General features: G+C 35.1%; 4 protein-coding genes across 4 annotated transcripts; 3 read left to right on the forward strand and 1 right to left on the reverse strand.

Annotated features, from left to right (window-relative positions):
• Window positions 1-2,650: 2,650 nt before the first annotated feature.
• On the forward strand, window positions 2,651-6,927 carry LOC109789025 (aminoaldehyde dehydrogenase 2, peroxisomal). Its single transcript, XM_020347891.3, has 15 exons — window positions 2,651-2,830; window positions 2,908-3,050; window positions 3,124-3,204; window positions 3,271-3,419; window positions 3,497-3,589; window positions 3,681-3,804; window positions 3,947-4,012; window positions 4,176-4,242; window positions 4,397-4,473; window positions 4,688-4,801; window positions 5,208-5,285; window positions 5,380-5,531; window positions 5,636-5,696; window positions 5,782-5,888; window positions 6,458-6,927. The coding sequence occupies exons 1-15, from the start codon at window positions 2,722-2,724 to the stop codon at window positions 6,546-6,548; spliced, it is 1,512 nt and encodes a 503-aa protein (XP_020203480.1). The 5' UTR covers window positions 2,651-2,721; the 3' UTR covers window positions 6,549-6,927.
• A 149-nt stretch (window positions 6,928-7,076) lies between these two features.
• Window positions 7,077-12,042, forward strand: LOC145958396 (uncharacterized). Its single transcript, XM_083075484.1, has 2 exons — window positions 7,077-9,842; window positions 9,923-12,042. Exons 1-2 carry the CDS (start codon window positions 9,512-9,514, stop codon window positions 10,534-10,536), a joined length of 945 nt encoding a protein of 314 aa, XP_082931610.1. The 5' UTR covers window positions 7,077-9,511; the 3' UTR covers window positions 10,537-12,042.
• Window positions 10,546-11,721, forward strand: LOC145958118 (uncharacterized). Its single transcript, XM_083074594.1, has 2 exons — window positions 10,546-11,044; window positions 11,129-11,721. Exons 1-2 carry the CDS (start codon window positions 10,546-10,548, stop codon window positions 11,719-11,721), a joined length of 1,092 nt encoding a protein of 363 aa, XP_082930720.1.
• A 5,785-nt stretch (window positions 12,043-17,827) lies between the features above and the next one.
• Window positions 17,828-19,251, reverse strand: LOC145958119 (uncharacterized). The gene is made up of 4 exons (XM_083074595.1): window positions 18,753-19,251; window positions 18,434-18,668; window positions 18,059-18,301; window positions 17,828-17,975 (listed from the first exon to the last, which is right to left on the reverse strand). Exons 1-4 carry the CDS (start codon window positions 19,249-19,251, stop codon window positions 17,828-17,830), a joined length of 1,125 nt encoding a protein of 374 aa, XP_082930721.1.
• Between the last annotated feature and the right edge of the window lie 1,421 nt (window positions 19,252-20,672).

The raw sequence follows: 20,672 nt of genomic DNA on the forward strand, positions 1-20,672 counted from the left end.
TTCACCAGCATACACCCTTAGTGATGAAGACACGTTTTAAGGTCGACTAAATTTTGATTTAACAACTTCACCAGCATACACCTTTAGCGCCGAAAACGCGTTTTAAGGTCGACTAAATTCCGATTTAACGATTTCACCAGCATACACCCTTAGCGTTGAAGACGCGTTTTAAGGTCGACTAAATTCCGATTTAACAACTTCACCAGCATACACCCTTAGCGCCGAAAACGTGTTTTAAGGTCGACTAAATTTTGATTTAATGACTTCACCAACATACACCCTTAGCGCCGAAAACGCGTTTTAAGGTCGACTAAATTCTGATTTAACGACTTCACCAGCATACATCCTTAGCCGAAAACGCGTTTTAAGGTCGACTAAATTTCGATTTAACGACTTCACCAGCACACACTCGGTAATTAGTTATTCAATAAAAACAATTATCTTGTGAGCAATTACTAATTCGACAATGTAAAAACATGAATTTGGTATAACAAGTGAGACTCTTTGCACTTTAGTGCTCGAGCCTGGAGGGCTGTGTACCGTTCGACTCTCCAACTAATTAAACTGGCCAACTCGAGACTCTTCGCGCCCTTGACGCTCGAGCCTGGAGGGTTGTGTACCCTCCAAATCCCCAATTGACCGAATTAACCGAGTAAAGACTCTTTGCACTTTTAACAATTAAGCATGGAGGGTCATGTATCTTTCAACTCCCCATCCGACCGAGCAAGTCGAATTCAAGATCACTCACGGATTTTCTAAGACTGATTAAGGCAGTAATTTTCATGATTCTCGCACATATTTGATTACGGTTATAAATGTGATTTATAGCCTCATTATGAGAAATAAAATGAAGGCTTATTTCAAGGGATTGGGATTGGAGAAAAAAATTTGTATTCTTAAATATGACACCCATATATATAAAGGAAGAATGGTTTTACTAATAATAGGTTACACTCATCAAATGTTCTAGGTTAGGACGATAGCTAGGTTCTCTTAGAGCTCATATCACTAGGGTTTTTCTGACTGTTATCCTTTCACCGGAACATTAACAAAATTGCTTTGAATAAAAAACGTAAACAAACATGTTCATTGTAGTCTTCAATATAAATGAAATTTGATTTATCAGAAGAATGTTAAAAAAATAATCAAAAGTCTGCATGTTGAATAAGTTCAGTTTGGTGCATAATGCGGTTAAATATCTGATTAATAATTTAACAAATAAATTATTTATAATTAACCGTGCATCTTAATAAATAAATAAAAATTAATGTCAAAACAGCTAGCCATAAACAACTTATAAATTAGGCTAATTTTTTGTGTGTTACTCGAAAAATAGGATTGCGATGATACTCGAACAATAATTTGAGATTATATCAGTATAAAAGAATTTGTGGATAAGCAAATAGGACTGGAGAAGCCTAAGGGGTAGGCCAAAGAAGGAGAATGAGAGTTCGAAACAAACAAAGGGATCTGGAGAGTAGTTCAAAAAATTGAAAAGCAATTATCTTGAGTGGGCTAGAGCGGTTGAAAGCAGTTCCAGGGAGTTAACGTCAAACACATTGTTTCAATACCCACTCGAAAGAACATTAAGAGATGGCGAAGCGGTTATCGGAAGTTGAGAACGGTTGAGGGAAGTTATATCAGCCACGTAGTAGAGGCAATTAAGACATACCACGTCAGAAAATAGGAGAGGTAATCTCATGGCAAGAAGTCAGAAAATCATACTTAAACTTTCACAAATACTCACTGTCTACTTATATGATTTTCATGTACGAGATTGTTGGGTATGACTTCTTAGCTACATTTGTTTTCTTTTCTTAGGACTATCTTATTTTAGTATAACACAGCTTCGTAGTTCATTTATTTAAAGATCATTACGCAATATAATTCAATAATTATGTAAAATAGACAATGATTTGTATCGTCAAAATATATGTCATTCACTCAATTTATTTAAATGTTTGCATGCATGAAACTTATTTCTTGATAACTATCAATGAATATTTTGAAATTAAAGCTCGTTAAATTCAAATTCGGGATAATATAATCACCTCCACTTACATTCTTGCAAAAGGCTTATATACACATACCTAAATTAAAAAGTTTTACTAGTTCAAATAAAAAAAATTCATAAACAAAATTTTCCACAAACAAACAGTGTGACATGATTATATTTCATGCACCAAGTTAAAAATTTTTTTTTAACAATTTATTCTAAACAAGTTTGCATGGTTTATCTCTCATGTTCACGGCTTCACGCACTGAGAATCGAATCAAATCACGTTGTAGTATTTTAAAATAAGATATCATTACCCAAAACAACTTGTAAAATATATTAATTAAATACAATAAATAAAATTTGTTTTATATAATTAATAAAACAGTTTTACATTAAAAATAAAAAATTAAAAAATTAAAAAAAAAAACTGTTAAAAATTTGGTTTTGGAGGAATCAAATTCCGGCAGCTCCAGAAAACAGGTTCAGCTGGGTAAATATTTACATGGATTCATTTTAGGATTTTTTATATATTAAAAAAAAGAATTATTAGAGTAAAAAAAATAATATCTTGGATAAAGAGAGAAAATAAGAAAGTAATAAAAGAAAAGAAAAGAAATGTTTGGTTCCTTGTGTTATATAAATATTACTAGTTAGAAGCAGTAGCAGAGTTGAGTTGGTTAGAGCTAGAGAGACAGTGTCATCTCTCCTTGTACAGACAGAAGATGAGCATCCCAATCCCCACTCGACAGCTATTCATAAACGGAGACTGGAAAACCCCTCTCCAAAGCAAACGAATTCCCGTCGTCAACCCTGCCACCGAACAGATCATCGGTTCACTTCTTTCTCATTCTCACTTCTCCACCGTTTCATCTATTTTCACTCCCAATCTCATCTCCTTCTCAATGCAGGCGATATCCCTGCCGCCACTAAGGAAGATGTCGACCTCGCCGTCGCCGCCGCCAAACACGCCCTCTCCCGCAACAACGGCGCCGATTGGGCCTCCGCCTCCGGATCCGTTCGGGCCCGCTACCTCCGCGCCATCGCCGCCAAGGTCCTCAGTTACTTCACTTTCTATTTTCGCTCCTTTCATTATTCCACTTCCTTATCTCCGTTCCCCCTCGCAGATCACCGAGAAAAAGCCTCAGCTCGCAAAGCTCGAAGCTATTGATTGCGGAAAACCTCTCGATGAAGCCGCATGGGACATCGTAAGTAACCTCTCGAATCCCTAAATTAGATGAACACCGATTAAACTTGTATCATCCTGCGTGTAGGACGATGTTGCTGGTTGCTTTGAGTTCTACGCTGACCTCGCTGAAAAATTGGACGCTAAGCAGAAGGCTCCGGTCTCTCTTCCCATGGAGACATTCAAGAGTTATGTTCTTAAGGAGCCGATTGGGGTTGTTGGATTGATAACTCCGTGGTAACTCCTTATTCTTTCTGCATTCCTTTTTAATCTATTTGGATGCTTTAGTTAATGGTTGAGTGTTGTCGTTTTAGGAATTATCCTCTGTTGATGGCTACGTGGAAGGTTGCTCCTGCTCTGGCGGCTGGTTGTGCCGCAATATTGAAGCCATCTGAGTTGGCTTCTGTGTATGTTTGTTCTCCATTACTGTTGTAAACTTGTAGTCTTGCTTCTTTGTTTTGTTGGTTTATCATGGCGTGTGGTGTGTGGAAATTGTAGGACGTGTTTGGAGCTGGGTGAAATTTGCAGAGAAGTGGGGCTTCCTCCCGGTGTGTTGAACATTCTCACTGGATTAGGGCCTGAAGCTGGGGCTCCTTTAGCGGCCCATCCTGATGTAGACAAGGTTCAATTGCTTTCAATTTTTGAGAGAATTGAAGTTCTGTGGGGTTGTCTTGTTTTATGTTTTGCATTGTTGCGTGTATTGTTAATGCTGTGTCTTTGAGTTTGCGAAGCTAGTGACATTGTGGGTTGAACTTTTCTCACAGATTGCCTTTACTGGAAGCTCAGCAACCGGAAGCAAGATTATGACGGCAGCAGCTCAGCTGGTCAAGGTATTTTTTAAGCAGTTATCTGTGAGTTATGAACATTTGTTTTGATAGAATGAACAACCTAGATATGCTTAGAAAGAGATAGAAACCATTTTTTTTTCTTGCATGTTTAATTGCGTTTTGTTCATGAATCCCTGTAATATCAAATTTGTGGTTTTCTTGGCAGCCTGTTTCACTAGAGCTTGGCGGGAAAAGCCCAATCATTGTTTTTGACGATGTTGACCTTGACAAGGGTCAGTGACTTTTTGAGTATAGCGATTTAGTTATGGACAGCCCTTATCTTCTTGCATCATGGAATCGTGTTTTCTCAAATACTGAGTGAGGATGAGTAAATTTTTTATCTATTACCTATTGCATGATTTAGATCCTTTCTCCTGATTTAAACAGCTGCTGAATGGGCCATCTTTGGCTGCTTCTGGACAAATGGTCAGATATGCAGCGCAACTTCTCGCCTTATTGTACATGTAAGTTTAATAGATCCTACTCCTTCATCGACATGTGTGCATGCTAAAAGAACAAGTATTTGCAACTTCTTCTGTTTTTTTTTTCTCTGTCTTCACGTATGGGAATGATCATATTAACTTCAATTGTGGTTGAGTGTTTTCAGACACCTTGATAGAAGGTCTCTGGGCATTTATCTGCAAAAGCTGATGAACTAATATACTCTCGTTGTTTCAGGAAAGTATAGCAACAGAATTTTTGAATCGGATTGTGAAATGGACCAAAAACATCAAAATTTCTGATCCCTTGGAAGAAGGTTGCAGACTTGGCCCTATTGTCAGTGAAGGGCAGGTATATGTTCTGTTTCTCATTGCTGTATATGTTATATATTTACGTAACTCTCTCTAAAGTAAAGGACAGGTATGCTTTGTTATGTTCAAATGCCTTATTCAAAAGGAGAATGTATTGATAATATGATATCATCAATTCATCATTAATTATGAATAGTGATCAAGCTGAATGTATCATGGAATAATACAAAAGCTTCGTTTGAATTATTGGTTGACTGGCTATATGTATTATGAGAGGGAGTCAGGGAAGACAGAACCTTCTCCAGTTCTCCTGATCATCGTATATGTTCCTATGATTTACCTTTCTTTCTGGTCTTATGACTTAAAAACACCTTGTTAATATGAATCATATTTTTCTTGAACAAAGGTGATGTGATATCTAATATTTATTTTATGTTATGGTTCAGTATGAAAAAATATTGAAATTTATCTCAAATGCCAAGAGTGAGGGGGCAACCATTTTGACTGGTGGGTCTCGCCCAGAGGTATGATTACCCTTTCTTTGAAGGTGTGTTTTGGTTACATGCTTCTGTAATTGTTGTGAGAATTAAATTTTTTTTTTTTTCAAATCAATGGCAGCATCTAAAGAAGGGGTTCTTTGTTGAACCAACTGTCATAACTGATGTGACTACCTCCATGCAAATTTGGAGAGAAGAAGTATTTGGACCCGTTCTCTGTGTAAAAACATTTAGCACCGAGGAAGAAGCTATTCATCTAGCAAATGACACTGTGTGAGTTGATCGTTTTCTGTGAATTTACATTAACTTTTTCTGTAAACTTTTTTTTTCTTCATTTGTGGTTTAATACCTAAGTTATATACTTTGACCTTCAACAGTTATGGCTTAGGTTCTGCTGTAATATCAAATGATCTAGAAAGATGTGAGCGCATTACTAAGGTGAGGCTGATCCTAAGTTATCACAGAAAACAACGAATAATCGGATTGTTTCTGCAGCTAAATAGTTCATCGTGCTTCAATGCAGGCTTTTAAGGCTGGAATTGTATGGATTAATTGCTCTCAACCATGCTTCACTCAAGCCCCGTGGGGAGGCATTAAACGCAGTGGTTTTGGTCGTGAATTAGGAGAATGGTATGCTCCTTATTTCCTAAATTAACAAATGCAAGTAACCTTAAGTGCCGTTCTTCTTTTTTTCCTGGATACAATGTCTTAACATGCAACAGAAACCCACATTTATAAGTTGAAGTCCATGGTTGTTGAACGCTCCAGTACCATGCGCTGTTGAGTGTTTGACAATTTATTGACTATCAAATTCTGCACAACCAAATTCAATCTTTAAGGTCAATAAAGCCGTGTAACAGATCGTGGCACTGTACTATTGGAGTAATTTGATTTCCCGACACATTTACATTAATAATATTCATAAAAGGTCTCCTAGCATATAATGAACAAGAATAAAAATGCAATACTAGTTTCCCCCAGTGCCCTGCAGGTTTGAGTGAGTTTATCCAAGTTTGGCATGTTCCTTTGATCTGAAGCTAGCATAAAAATGAAGTTGTGGAGATAATACAATAAACTTGCATGATTGCAAAAGAAAATATTCCTTCACCTCTATTATTCTCAGATAATGGAGTGAAAAATATAATCGTTTACAAGTTTTATTTGAGCTTGTGAGTAATTTTTTTTATCAACTTTTTCAGGGGACTTGATAATTACTTAAGTGTGAAGCAAGTGACTCAGTATATCTCTGATGAACCTTGGGGCTGGTACCAGTCTCCTTCAAAGCTGTGATAGGTATCTAAAAGAGTGACATGAAATAAGGTGTGGATAGTACCAAATAACGGTTATGATCCCGAAGTATGTCTATGTGTAACAGTAGAACTGGTTTGCAGTCATGTTAATGCTGGTAGTGTTTTTATTTGATTTGGTTATGGTTAGCTCCAGTTCCACCTCGAATAATTGAATTTCATCATGAAAGACTTCTCTGAGCTCTAGTTCGCTCAGACTGAAATATCATTCCTGCCATGATCCATGCCACTCTTTTTTCTTGAGGGGTTGGGGAACTGGATTGCCTGCAGTCATGATCTAAAGGATTGTAATTTTATTTTCTTATATTTTATTAATTTTACACGTGTTGGAAAATAAAATTAAGGACAGAGATTGAGCTTCTCTTCTCTCTGACTGCAGACAATTCACATCCGTTGGGCAGTTAGCAGTTTGTTCATATTAATGTGGGGTATGGAGTGTGGATTCTCTGCAGCACAGGTGACTGCATGAAATCCTAGCTATCAAAATTAAATTATATATAATAAAATATAAAATAAAATATAACTAAATATTATAGTCCTTTGGATGGTACCTTTAGTACACTGCAGTCACAATTGTTAATTCGATATGATGTGTTAGAATTTAACTATATTTTTTTAAAATATAACTTTAATTTGATAATCAATTTGGATTTAGTTCAAATTTAAATGGAGATTGTTTTAATTTAAAAAAAAAGGTTTTAGAAGAATAAATTAAAATAAAAACATAATAAGATGACATATTTAATGCAAATATCATCTCTTAATGAAAAGGCGAAATAATTGCTAAAAAAGTTTTCGTCCAAGAGAAAATACTATAAAATTTTTAATTTTAGGATAGGTAATAGATTTTAAATTATAATATAATTTAAGAAACATTTAAAATATTATTCTAAACATGTTATTTTTTGTTACTGTGTCGTAAATGATTAGTTTTTTATTTTTTCAATTCTTTTAATTTTCTAAAGCACTTCCAAACAAACTACTATCACGATTCCCATTTTAACGTGGTTCAAATATTATTAGGCAGACTTAAAACTTGAGGCAATTGTTTGAATCATTTTGAATAATTACTAAATCTTCTATGCGTATAAAGTAGGATAATTGTTTTAAATTGGTTTTTCAGAGATTTTTCTTAATCTTATATAATCTTCCATCATTTTATTTATGCTAGAAAGTTTTACTTCACATAAGTTATTATCTAACCAGATTATTTCCGACTTATGATTTACACACAAAAAAATTATCATTTTGATTTTTTATTTTATATGGTTTCAATTTTGTTTATATACTCATCATAAAAATTTGAGTCCCTACTAACACGATTTGGTTGATAAAAGCCATGATACCAATGTTTGTGATTTCAAATGATTCTCCTGCAATCTTCAATTAATCTTATGGATTCAGGTATTTCATTAAAAGTTAATCACTTATACATTATCAGTGTAAAGTTTTTTTTACACAACAACCAATCACATCTTTTAATAGTGACATGTCAGTTGTTTATTTAATAAAATAATAATAAAATAAGTAACTTTAAAAGATATGATTGGTTGCCAATGTAAAAAACTTTACACTGGCAGTGTAGAGATGATTAACTCTTTCATTAAACTAGGGGAAAAAAATATTTTGACAACTTAGAGTTAATCATCTATACATTTTCAGTGTATAGTTTTTTACACTGACAGTTAATCAGAGCCGTTAATAGTAACTTTTTTTATTTTAATTTAATTAAATGAGCAGATGAAAAGGCACTATTAACGGTTCTGATTGACTGCCAATGCAAAAAAACTTTACATTAGCAGTATATAGGTGATTAACTCGACTTAAACCGTAAAATCTTAAAAAACTTGAAAATCTGACAAATTTATTGAGCATATATCTCACTATATACAAAACAGGGAGATATCTTTTTTGACAAAATGACTTTTATGGTACAGCTGAAAAAAAATTTGCATTTAATGATCCAAAGTCAATGGCTTACAAACTACAGTAAAAAAATATCCATGAGGTCCAAAATAGGCTTTTCCATCATAAATATCAAAAGTTGCATCAAGTCATTATCTTATATGATTTTATGACAAATATAATTGATGACTATGTATATTAAAGGAGTAAATATGGAGGCAGAAGAACCATAATAAATAAAAAAAATTCTAAAATAAATTAATTAAAAAACTATTTACCAAACTAAATAGTTTTGGACACGTAGGATGTTGAGGCAAGAAGAAAACGTCAAGGTAAGTGACGATTTGTGGCAAACATTAAAGTGACGTGTAAACACTGTTCACATAGAAAATGTCACTGGTACTCATGTTTTCAGTTCATCAACAAAAAGCAGTAGAAAATGTCAGTACCAGTGATGTTTTCTATTCATCAACAAAAAACAACACAAAACGTCATTGGTACTAACGTTTTGTGTTTGAATCTAACTCCTCTTTGTCTCTGAAACACAGGTACTCTGAAACAAACGTAAACGTACTCCTTCTAGGCTCTGAAACACGTTTTCTGACTATGAAAAACGTCACCAGGGGTGACGTCTACCATTCAGAAGTTTTGTTATATATAGATAAATGAGTTGTTGTCTTCGACCATTCTGCATTCTATAAGTCTTCAATTCATATTATAGTTTTGCTACTCTTCTCTTTATTATCATATTCCCATCTTGATTTTGCATATTTCTATTTTCATTTTGAAAATGTCTTTCATTTGCTTATTATATTATAATAGTAGTAGAATTAACGAGCAAGGTTGTATTTTTACAGGTGACACAAAAACAATTCACATAAATCGTGTATTGGATTTTGAATCTTTAAAGAAAAAAATTCATCTGAAGTTGAAGTTGCATCATAACCAAATTGTTTCCAGCATTACTTGTAGATATTTGCATGGTGTGAATCCGTTTTTTATCTAGCTGTAGAAATTGCAAACGATGAATATGTTGCATGCATGTTTGATAATTTTCAACGGCAAAGTCATATGAGTATGATAGAATTATATATTGTTGTTCATATTGTTGGCACATCTTTTTCCTTACAACAAATAACTACAATAGAAGAAGTACATCAACCTCCAGTTTTGACACAATCAAATGTAATGAATAGTGACCATCAGTTTGAGCAAACAATTTTGCCACCAACAAATCATCCTGATTCAAACATTGATTTTGCAACAAACTTAAGTGACGATGATGATATCAATGTTGAAGAAGATGATGAAATTGCAGATGATAGCTCATCTGACGAAGGTAACATTGAGCCTCCCATAATCAACGAATCAGGTAATTCTAAATGTTTTTTGTAGTTTGATTTTAATTTGGTAATATTTATTATTCATATTGTGCCTCTTGTAACCTTATAGGTCCATCACAACCTCCATTTTGGAGCGATACTACACATTATAGTTATATCGATTGGTCTCATCCAGATCAAGAAATGTGGTATGGTGGATTAGATGTTCCCAATTCTTGGCGCGTTGGAGATGAGTTGTATGTTGGGCTACGTTTTCATACAAAAGTTGATGTCCAAATGGCTGTTAAACACTACTCTATGAATGCTCATCAGACATTTGTAGTTGTTGAATCTGGGTTGAAGGTTTTGTCTGTACGATGTCCGAATAGTAATGAAGGTTGCCCTTGGAAACTAAGGGCTAGTATGTCCACTAAGTACAATAATAAGTGGGTCATAAAGAAATGGGGTGGTCGACACACATGTATTAATATAATATTGTCTCAAGATCACAACAAATTGGACTCAGAATTCATTTGCTCTTGCATATTAGGTAACTTTATCTATACATACTTTTCAGAAATGGTTAGGGAAGATGCTTTCGTGTCAATATCCTTAATTCAAGAAATAATAAGTGGGCAATTTAATTATAAGGTTTCTTACAGAAAGGCCTGGAAAGAAAAACAAAAAGCCATTTCAAGAGTTTTTGGTGATTGGGCAAATTCATACGACCTTTTGCCAAGGTGATTGGATAGAATGCTAGAATGTTGTCCTGGTTCTGCTTATAGACTTGAGACAACAGATTATGTATCAAATAATGTCGTCAACACACGTTTTCGCAAGTTTTGCCGTGTGTTTTGGACATTCAAACCTGCTTGTCATGCATTCAATTACACAAAACCCATCATACAAATTGATGAAACATTTTTATATGGAAAATATCGCAGCACTCTATTAATCGCTACAACACAAGATGGTAATGCTCGCGTTTTATCAATTGCTTTTGCTGTAGTCGACGGTGAAACATTAAGTGATTGGTCATGGTTCTTGTCAAACATTCGTCGATATATAATTACAAAGCAAGACATTTGTTTAATATCATATCGACACCAAAGCATCAAATCAGTTGTGGCAAATGAAAATAATGGTTGGCAACCACCTTATAACTATAATGTGTATTGTATTCGTCACATTGCAAGCAATTTCAACCACCGATTTAAAAATGTGAAACTCAAACAAGAGCTGATTCACATGGGTAAAATATTATTTCCTTCTTACATTCTATGCTTTTATAGTACATAATATGTTATGCTATTACCTAATGTTAATATTTTGACAGGCTACACAACTTGCAAACATAACTTTACTATGAGGCTTGAACAATTTCGTGAGATAAGCATAGAAATTCGTCGATGGATTGATGGGATTTCGTTAGAAAAATGGAGCCTCGCCCATGATGACCAAGGTCGCAGATACGGACACATGACTACAAACTTGTTTGAGGTTGTCAACAAGATCTTAAAGGGTGCCCGTAACCTACCAATAACAGCTCTTATAAAGTGTACATATGCTAGGTTAGTTGAGTATTTTGTGCAAAGGATCGGTCAAGCAAATGCGGAGCTTGCCGTTGGTCAACGATATTGTACAAAGTTAATGGATGCTATGCAGAACAACCAAGAGGAGGCAACATCTCATTTTGTTCGAAGATATGACAATGAGGCCGCCAGATTCGAAGTGGAAGAAGCTTTTAATCCAATTACAGAAAGAGGTGGTCATACTTCGACAGTACTTCTTAATGAAAGAAAATGTGAGTGTGGAGCTTTTCAAGCTTACAGATATTCATGTTCACATGTCATTGTCGCATGTGCTTATGTTCGCATAGATCCCTTAACCTATGTTGTTGCTGCCCATTCAAATGCATATATTAAATAGGCATATTCTGGCCAATGGTACCCGCTTGGCAATGATGACAACATTCTTCCTACCAACGGACCTCACATTGTCCCTTACCAAAGTATGTTGCGTGGTAAAGGCCGTCCGCAATCAACGCGTATAAGAAATGAAATGGATTAGACAGAGTCAAAACGAAGACAACGTTGTGGACATTGTAGGGTTGAAGGTCATAATAGAACAAACTGTCCGCAACTAGCATCAAATATCATCGATGACCTAAATCATTAATGTCTATATGGAGTTTTCATCATGTAATATTTAGTCATGTGTGATATTTTAAGTATTTGTTCTTCTGTCTAATTAAGTATGAATTATTTTAAATTATTGGTGCATGACTATTAAAGACAATAATGACTGAACATGGATTAAAAATTTTAATTCATTACATAATTGAATGTCCTAAAAACACAAAAATATAACATATACAAATTAATCATCTCCTATGCCTCCATCGTGGATCTATCGGATCATGAGGTGACAAAATACATTGACGACCACGATGCCTAGCACCCTGATCTGGGTTCTTTCTTACAGGGTCCTCCTCTTCTACTTCTTCTGTAGCGGGCATCGATTGTCCAAAACTTGGTTGTTCAAAAGAAGACTGTCCAATAGAAGTAGGTTGTCCAAAACCTGGTTGTTGAAAAGTAGACTGTCCAATAGAAGTAGGATGTCCAAAACTAGACTGTCCAATAGAAGTATGTTGTCGAACAGAAGATCCTCCAAATGAAGTACCATGCATATCATCTCTGCCATATCTAAATGGATAATAAGGTACTGATGGGGTCATCATGTTGCTCGTATAAGGATCTGGAGTCTGTGTTGCTTGAGATGGAACATAGGTACCAAATGAAGGTGGTAAATATGTATCAGATGGAGATGAAACATAAGCAGCAGAAGTAGGACTTTCTCTACTAGTATCACCTGAAGTATAAACATATTGACTATAACCCCCAGATGGTGTCATTGGATAAGCGTAATAACTACCTGCAGGGGGGTCATGTGATGGCACAGATATATCTACAGGCTGGTGATCAACACGCCTGCGTCGACGTCCAAGGCCACGACCCTCTTGTCGCCCCGCACCAATATCTTCCACAACAATTGGTTCGAGCTCATCTTGTCATGGTGGTGGAGCACCTATAGAGGGATACTGAAGTCAGTGGAATTCACCGTATACCTCTAAACAGTTAGCAAGATTATCAGTCAATTCTTGCATTGAAAAACTGCTTTTAGGTTCTGTTTTAGCCTTATGATACATTTCCTCAATAATGCCCTCCTGTAAATCAAAATATTGTTATTTGTACATGTTCAACTTAATATAAAACACAAATATAAACAATCGAAACAATTAATTATAAAATATTTATTGTTATATGTTACTTACCACATAACCTTATTTTGCAGTAATAGGCCCAATCCAACATCTGGTGTGTCTTTTATAGCACACCATGAACTCTGAATTACTACTTAAACGTGTAGTAGTACAAGCTACTTGTATCCAAACACGATCTAACCTTGTTTCCCACTCGTGTAGAAAGACAACATGCTGAACTCGCCAATCAATGTCATCTTTTCCGCTAAAGTTAGATCATGCAAATTATCTAGTTGACGTGGAGGACGAGGAATGTGTTGTACCATGCCAAACTGGCGCATCACACGGTCAGCATGGTGATACTCAATAATATGAAAGTCAATTAATGGCACTAACGCCCTACAAATATTTGTGTTCTCTACAAAATATGGTGGTAGAGAATGAAAATATTAGAGGTATGGCTGTCAAACAAAAAATACAAAAAGCCATAAATGAATATTAATTTGAAGATATCCACTTTTAATTTGTAATCAACAACAACTCTCAACGTATATCTTTATCTTTCATCTTATCTAACGCATCGTGAATCTGAATAACAGTTCTTTGTGTCGCCTGTAAGGCACTATTCAACTTAAAAATATGAAAAATTAACAAGTTAATTAAAATTATTTGTCTAATGTTAAATCTAATATTTAATAACGCAATTTAAATTAAAATATTACATTGCACCTAAAGGAACACCAAAAATATTTCGTGGTGCCGTGAAGCGTGCAAAATACAGCATCTGATACCATGCCCACAATTACAGCATCTGATACCATGCCCACAATTGCAGCAAAATGCATGCCCCACTAATTTCTTTATTGTCATAATTAGTGGCAACACACAGTTGTCTATATAAATGAGCAAGCAATGTTGATCCCCAACTAAGTTGCCCACATTGGTCTAAATCTATTAACATCCCCAAATATTGCATCGGTACTAGAGTTCAAGACTTGTCAGAGAAAAGCATACCTCCAAGCAATCGCAAAATATAAGCTCGGGTATATCGTTCCATTTGTTCAATGTTGTGCACATGCATCGAAACATCAAAAAAATGTTCATCAACCTAGCTCATCTTCAGCCTTCCACCTTTAATTGCATTTGGTGGTGGTGTTATTCCAAACAAATCTTCAACAAGTGTGACCCATCTATATGTCGAACAACCAGTAATTGGGTCTCCATGTACCTTTAGACCTAGCAAAACTGAAACATCTTCCAATGTAATTGTACACTCTCCAAATGTCATGTGAAAAGTGTGTGTTTCTGGTCTCCATCTCTCAACTAATGCTGAAATTAACTGGTGGTCAAGAGGAAAGTATGAGATTTCTGTCACTCTCAGCATCCCTGCTCGTGCAAGATACGGTCTTAATTCGTCAAGAATTGACCCATCTCGATGACCACTTTTGGTAGCTTTTCTAATACGAAGAACTCTATCAGCCTCACCATTCCACATGTGCTCATACACGTGAATTGATTGCATAGTCAGTAAAGAATCATCAATGGGTCCCGAATTAACTCTTCTACAAGCCATTCTGAAATTATACAAAATCAAGAAATACGTACATAAAATTTAAATAATAAATACCCTAAACCCCTAAATAACGAATAATCAATTAAATCCTAAACAAAATAATCTTATACTACTACATCAATATTATAAAATTAAAATCACACAAACAAAAATTATTAAATTTAATTTCGTATAATTTAAATTTTATAACACAAAAAAAATGGCAAAACACCTAATTTAGTCCCTTATAATAACCAATAGTTTCAATTTCTAGTTGGCGTTCCAGAATGGCCCGTACTGAAACTAGAACGGCCCGTTCTGGAACGCCAACCAGATATTGAAACTATTAATTATTATAAAGGAGCAAATTAGGTGTTTTGCCATTTTTTTGTGTTACAAAATTTAAATTATACGAAATTAAGTGTAATAATTTTTGTTTGTGTGATTTTAATTATATAATATTGATGTAGTAGTATAAGATTATTTTGTTGAGGATTTAATTGATTATTCTTTATTTAGGGGTTTACGGTATTTATTATTTAAATTTTATGTACGTATTTCTTGATTTTGTATAATTTCATAATGCCTCGTAAAAGAGTTAATCCGGGACCCATTGATGATTCTTTACTGACTATGGAATCAATTCACATGTTTAAGCACATATGGAATGGTGAGGTTGATACAGTTCTTCGTATTAGAAGAGCTACCAAGAGTGGTCATCGAGATGGGTCAATTCCCGACGAATTAAGTCCGTACCTTGCACGAGCAAGGATTCTAGGAGTGGCAAAAATCTCATACTTTCCTATTGACCACCATTTAATTTCAGCATTAGTTGAGAGATGGAGACTAGAAACACACACTTTTCACATGACATTTGGAGAGTGTACAATTACATTGGAAGATGTTTCAGTTTTGCTAGGTCAAAAGGTACATGGAGACCCAAGTAGTGGTTGTTCGACATATAGATGGGTCCCACTTGTTGAAGACTTGTTTGGAATAACACCACCAGCAAATGCAATTAAAGGTAAAAGGCTGAAGAAGAGCTGGGTTGATGAACATTTTTTTGATGTTTCAATGCATGTGCACAACATTGAACAAATGGAATGATATACCCGAGCTTATATTTTGCGGTTGCTTGGAGGGATGCTTTTCTCTGACAAGTCTTCAACTCTAGTACCGATGCAATATTTGGTGATGTTAATAGATTTAGACCAATGTGGGCAAATTAGTTGGGGATCAGCCTTGCTTGCTCATTTATATAGAGAACTGTTTGTTGCCACTAATTATGACAATAAAGAAATTAGTGGGGCATGCATTTTACTGCAATTGTGAGCATCGTATCGGATGCTGTATTTTGCACCATTCACGGCACCACGAAATATTTTTGGTGTTCCTTTAGGTGCAAGGTAATATTTTAATTTAAATTGCCTTATTAAAAATTACATTTAACATTAGACAAATAATTTTAATTAACTTGTTAATTTTTCATATTTTTAGGTGGAATAGTGCCTTGCAAGTGACACAAAGAACTGTTGTTCAGATTCACGATGCGTTAAATAAGATGAAAGATAAAGATATACGTTGAGAATTGTTATTCATTACAAATTAAAAGTGGATATCTTCAAATTAGTATTCATTTATGACATTTTGTATTTTTTGTTTGCAGTTTGCTTGGCAGCCACCCCTTCAATATTTTCATTCTCTACCACCATATTGTGTAGAGAACACAAATATTTGTAGGGTGGTAATGCCATTAATTGACTTTCATATTATTGAGTATCACCATGCTAACCGTGTGATGCGCCAATTTGGCATGGTACAACACATTCCTCGTCCTCCACGTCAACCAAATAATTTGCATGATCTAACTCTACGCGACAAAGATGACATTGATTGGAGAGTTCAGCATGCTGTCTTTCTACACGAGTGGGAAACAAGGTTAGATCGTGTTTAGATACAAGGAGCTTGTACTACTACACTTTTAAGTAGTAATGCAAAGTACATGGTGTGGTATAAAAGACACACCAGATGTTGGATTGGGCCTATTACTGCAAAACAAGGTTATGTGGTAAGTAACATATAATAATAAATATTTTATAATTAATTGTTCCGGTTGTTTATATTTGTGTTTTATATTAAGTTGAACATGTACAAATAACAATATTTTGATTTACAGGAGGACACTATTGAGGAAATGTATCATAAGGCTAAAACATAACCTAAAAGCAGTTTTTCAATGCAAGAATTGACTGATAATCTTGCTAACTGTTTAGAGGTATACGGTGAATTCCACTGACTTCAGTATCCCTCTACAGGTGTTCCACCATCATCACAAGATGAGCTCGAACCAATTGTTGTGGAAGATATTGGTACGGGGCGACAAGAAAGTCGTGGCCTTGGACGTCGATGCAGGCATGTAGATCACCAGCTTGTAGATATATCTGTGTCATCACATGACCCCCCTGCAAGTAGTTATTACGCTTATCCAATGACACCATCTGGGGGTTATAGTCAATATGTTTATACTTTAGGTGATACTAGTAGAGAAAGTCCTACTTCTGCTGCTTATGTTTCATCTCCATCTGATTCATGTTTACCACCTTCATCTGGTACCTATGTTCCTTCTCAAGCAACACAGACTCCATATCCTTATACGAGCAACATGATGACCCCGTCAACACCTTATTATCCATTTAGATATGGCAAGGATGATATGCATGGTACTTCTTTTGGAGGATCTTCTATTTAACAACGTACTTTTATTGGACAGTCTGGTTTTGGACAACCTACTTCTATTGGACAGTCTACTTTTCAACAACCAGGTTTTGGACTACCTACTTCTATTGGACAGTCTTCTTTTGAACAACCAGGTTTTGGACAAACGACGCTTGCTACAGAAGAAGTAAAAGAGGAGGACCATATAAGAAGGAACCCAGATCGGGGTGCTAGCATCATGGTCGTCAATGTATTTTGTCACCTCATGATCTGATAGATCCACGATGGAGGCGTAAGAGATGATTAATTTGTATGTTATATTTTTGTGTTTTTAGGACATTTAATTATGTAATGAATTAAAATTTTTAATCCATGTTCAGTCATTATTGTCTTTAATAGTCATGCACCAATAATTTAAAATAATTCATACTTAATTAGACAGAAGAACAAATACTTAAAATAATACACATGACTGAATATTACATGATGAAAACTCCATATAGACATTAATGATTTAGGTCATCAATGATATTTGATGCTAGTTGCGGACAGTTTGTTCTATTATGACCTTCAACCCTACAATGTCCACAACGTTGTCTTCGTTGTGACTCTATCCAATCCATTTCATTTCTTATACGTGTTGATTTCGGATAGCTTTTACCACACAACATACTTTGGTCAGGGACAATGTGAGGTCCATTGGTAGGACGAATGTTGTCATCATTGCAAGCGAGTACCATTGGCCAGAATATGCCTCTTTGATATATGCATTTGAATAGGTAGCATCAACATAGGTCAAGGGATCTATGCGAACATAAGCACATGCGACAATGGCATGTGAACATTGATATCTGTAAGCTTGAAAAGCTCCACACTCATATTTTCGTTCATTAAGAAGTACTATCCAAGTATGACCATCTCTTTGTGTAACTGGATTAAAAGCTTCTTCCACTTTGAATATGTTGGCCTCATAGTCATATCTTCGAACAAAATGAGATGTTGCCTACTCTTGGTAGTTCTGCATAACATCCATTAATTTTGTACAATATCGTTGACCAACGGCAAGCTCCACATTTGCTTGACCTAACATTTACACAAAATACTCAACTAACCTAGCATATGAACACTTTACAAGACCTGTTATTGGTAGGTTATGAGCACCCTTTAAGAACTTGTTGACAGCCTCAGACAAGTTTGTAGTCATGTGACCATATCTACGACCTAGGTCATCATGGGCAAGGCTCCATTTTTCTAACGAAATCCCATCAATCCATCGACGAATTTCTGGGGTTATCTCACAAAATTGTTCAAGTCTTCTAGTAAACTTATGTTTGCAAGTTGTGTAGCCTATCCAAATATTAACATTAGAGTTTAGCATAACATATTATGGACTATAAAAACACAGAATGTAAGAAGGAAATAATATTTTACCCATGTGAATCAGCTCTTGTTTGAGTTTCACATTTTTAAACCGATGGTTGAAATTGCTTGCAATGTGACGAATACAATACACATGATAGCCATACGGTAGTTGACAACCATTATTTTCATTTGCCACAACTGATTTGATGCTTTGGTGTCGATCTGATATTAAACAAATGTCTTGCTTTGTAGTTACATACCGACGAATGTTTGACAAGAACCATGACCAATCACTTAATGTTTCACCTTCGACTACAGCAAAAGCAATCGGTAAAACGCGAGCATTACCATCTTTTATTGTAGCGATTAATAGAGTGTAGCGATATTTTCCATATAAAAATGTTCCATCAATTTGTATGATAAGTTTTGTGTAATTGAATGCATCACAGGCAGGTTTAAATGTCCAAAACACACGGCGAAACTTGCAAAAACGTGCGTCGATGACATTATTTGAAACATACTCTGTTGTCTCAAGTCTATAAGCAGAACCAGGACAACATTCTAGCATTCTATCCAACCACCTTGGCAAAAGGTCGTATGAATCTTCCCAATCACCAAAAACTCTTGAAATGACTTTTTGTTTTGCTTTTCAGGCCTTTCTGAAGGAAACCTTATAATTAAATTGTCCACTTATTCTTTCTTGAATTAAGGATATTGACACGGAAGCATCTTCCCTAACCATTCCTAAAATGAAATATTAACAATATTACTAACATTATTATGAAAAATACCTTTATTTTAAAAATTTTGAAAAGTATGTATAGATAAAGTTACCTAATATGCAAACGCAAATGAATTCTGAGTCCAATTTGTTGTGATCTTGAGACAATATTGCATTAATACATGTGTGTCAACCACCCTATTTCTTTATGACCCACTTGTTATTGTATTTAGTGGACATACTAGCCCTTAGTTTCCAAGGGCAACCTTCATTACTATTAGGGCATCGTACAGACAAAACCTTCAATCCAGACTGAACAACTACAAATGTTTGATGAGCATTCATAGAGTAGTGTTTAACAGTCATTTGTACATCAGCTTTTGTATGAAAACGTAGCCCAACATACAACTCATCTCCAACGCGCCAAGAATTGGGAACATCTAATCCACCATACCACATTTCTTGATCTGGATGAGACCAATCAACGTAACTATAATGTGGAGTATTGCTCCAAAATGGAGGTTGTGATGGACCTATACGGTTACAACAGGCACAATATGAATAATAAATATTACTAAATGAAAATCAAACTACAAAAAACATTTATAATTACCTAATTCGTTCATTATGGGAGGCTCAATGTTACCTTCGTCAGATGAGCTATCATCTGCAATTTCATTATCTTCTTCAACATTGATATCATCATCGTCACTTATGTTTGTTGCAAAATCAACGTTTAAATCAGGATGATTTGTTGGTGGCGATTTTGTTTACTCAAACTGATGGTCACTACTCATTACATTTGACTGTGTTAAAACTAGAGATTGATGTGCTTCTTTTGTTGTAGTTATTTCTTATAAGGAAAAAGAAGATGTGCCAACAATATCAACAACAATATATAATTCTATCATATTCATATGACTTTGCCATTGAAAATTATCAAACATGCATGCAACATCTTCATCGTCAACAATTTCTACCACTAGATAAAAAAAAACAGGATTCACACAATGCAAATATTTGCAAGTAATGCTGGAAACAATTTGGTTATGATGCAATTTCAACTTCACATGAATTTTTTTCTTCAAAGATTCAAAATCTAATCCACGGTTTATAGAATGAGAATGGTCGAAGACAGCAACTCATTCATCTATATATAACATAACTTCTGAATGATAGACGTCACCCTTGATGACGTGTTTCATAGTCAAAAAACGTGTGTCAGTCCCCAATGGTTCAGAGCCTAGGGTTTCAGAGTAGTTAAGAGT

Source organism: Cajanus cajan, chromosome 5 (assembly GCF_000230855.2).
Source record: "Cajanus cajan strain Asha chromosome 5, NIPB_CcT2T_4, whole genome shotgun sequence".
Taxonomy (NCBI): Eukaryota; Viridiplantae; Streptophyta; class Magnoliopsida; order Fabales; family Fabaceae; genus Cajanus; species Cajanus cajan.

What these genes read in the sequence shown, in the direction of transcription:
- LOC145958396 (XM_083075484.1), top strand. Translation starts at nt 9,512, where the DNA reads ATGTTTGATAATTTTCAACGGCAAAGTCATATGAGTATGATAGAATTA. An exon ending in TCCCATAATCAACGAATCAG is followed by an intron (nt 9,843 to 9,922) that starts GTAATTCTAAAT and finishes GTAACCTTATAG; the next exon opens with GTCCATCACAACCTCCATTT.
- LOC145958118 (XM_083074594.1), top strand. Translation starts at nt 10,546, where the DNA reads ATGCTAGAATGTTGTCCTGGTTCTGCTTATAGACTTGAGACAACAGAT. An exon ending in ACAAGAGCTGATTCACATGG is followed by an intron (nt 11,045 to 11,128) that starts GTAAAATATTAT and finishes ATATTTTGACAG; the next exon opens with GCTACACAACTTGCAAACAT.
- LOC145958119 (XM_083074595.1), bottom strand. Translation starts at nt 19,251, where the DNA reads ATGCTAGAATGTTGTCCTGGTTCTGCTTATAGACTTGAGACAACAGAG. An exon ending in GTAAAGTGTTCATATGCTAG is followed by an intron (nt 18,302 to 18,433) that starts GTTAGTTGAGTA and finishes TTTTGTTCGAAG; the next exon opens with ATATGACTATGAGGCCAACA. An exon ending in GAGGCATATTCTGGCCAATG is followed by an intron (nt 17,976 to 18,058) that starts GTACTCGCTTGC and finishes GTGTGGTAAAAG; the next exon opens with CTATCCGAAATCAACACGTA.
- LOC109789025 (XM_020347891.3), top strand. Translation starts at nt 2,722, where the DNA reads ATGAGCATCCCAATCCCCACTCGACAGCTATTCATAAACGGAGACTGG. An exon ending in ATGAAGCCGCATGGGACATC is followed by an intron (nt 3,205 to 3,270) that starts GTAAGTAACCTC and finishes TCCTGCGTGTAG; the next exon opens with GACGATGTTGCTGGTTGCTT. An exon ending in CTGGTGGGTCTCGCCCAGAG is followed by an intron (nt 5,286 to 5,379) that starts GTATGATTACCC and finishes AATCAATGGCAG; the next exon opens with CATCTAAAGAAGGGGTTCTT.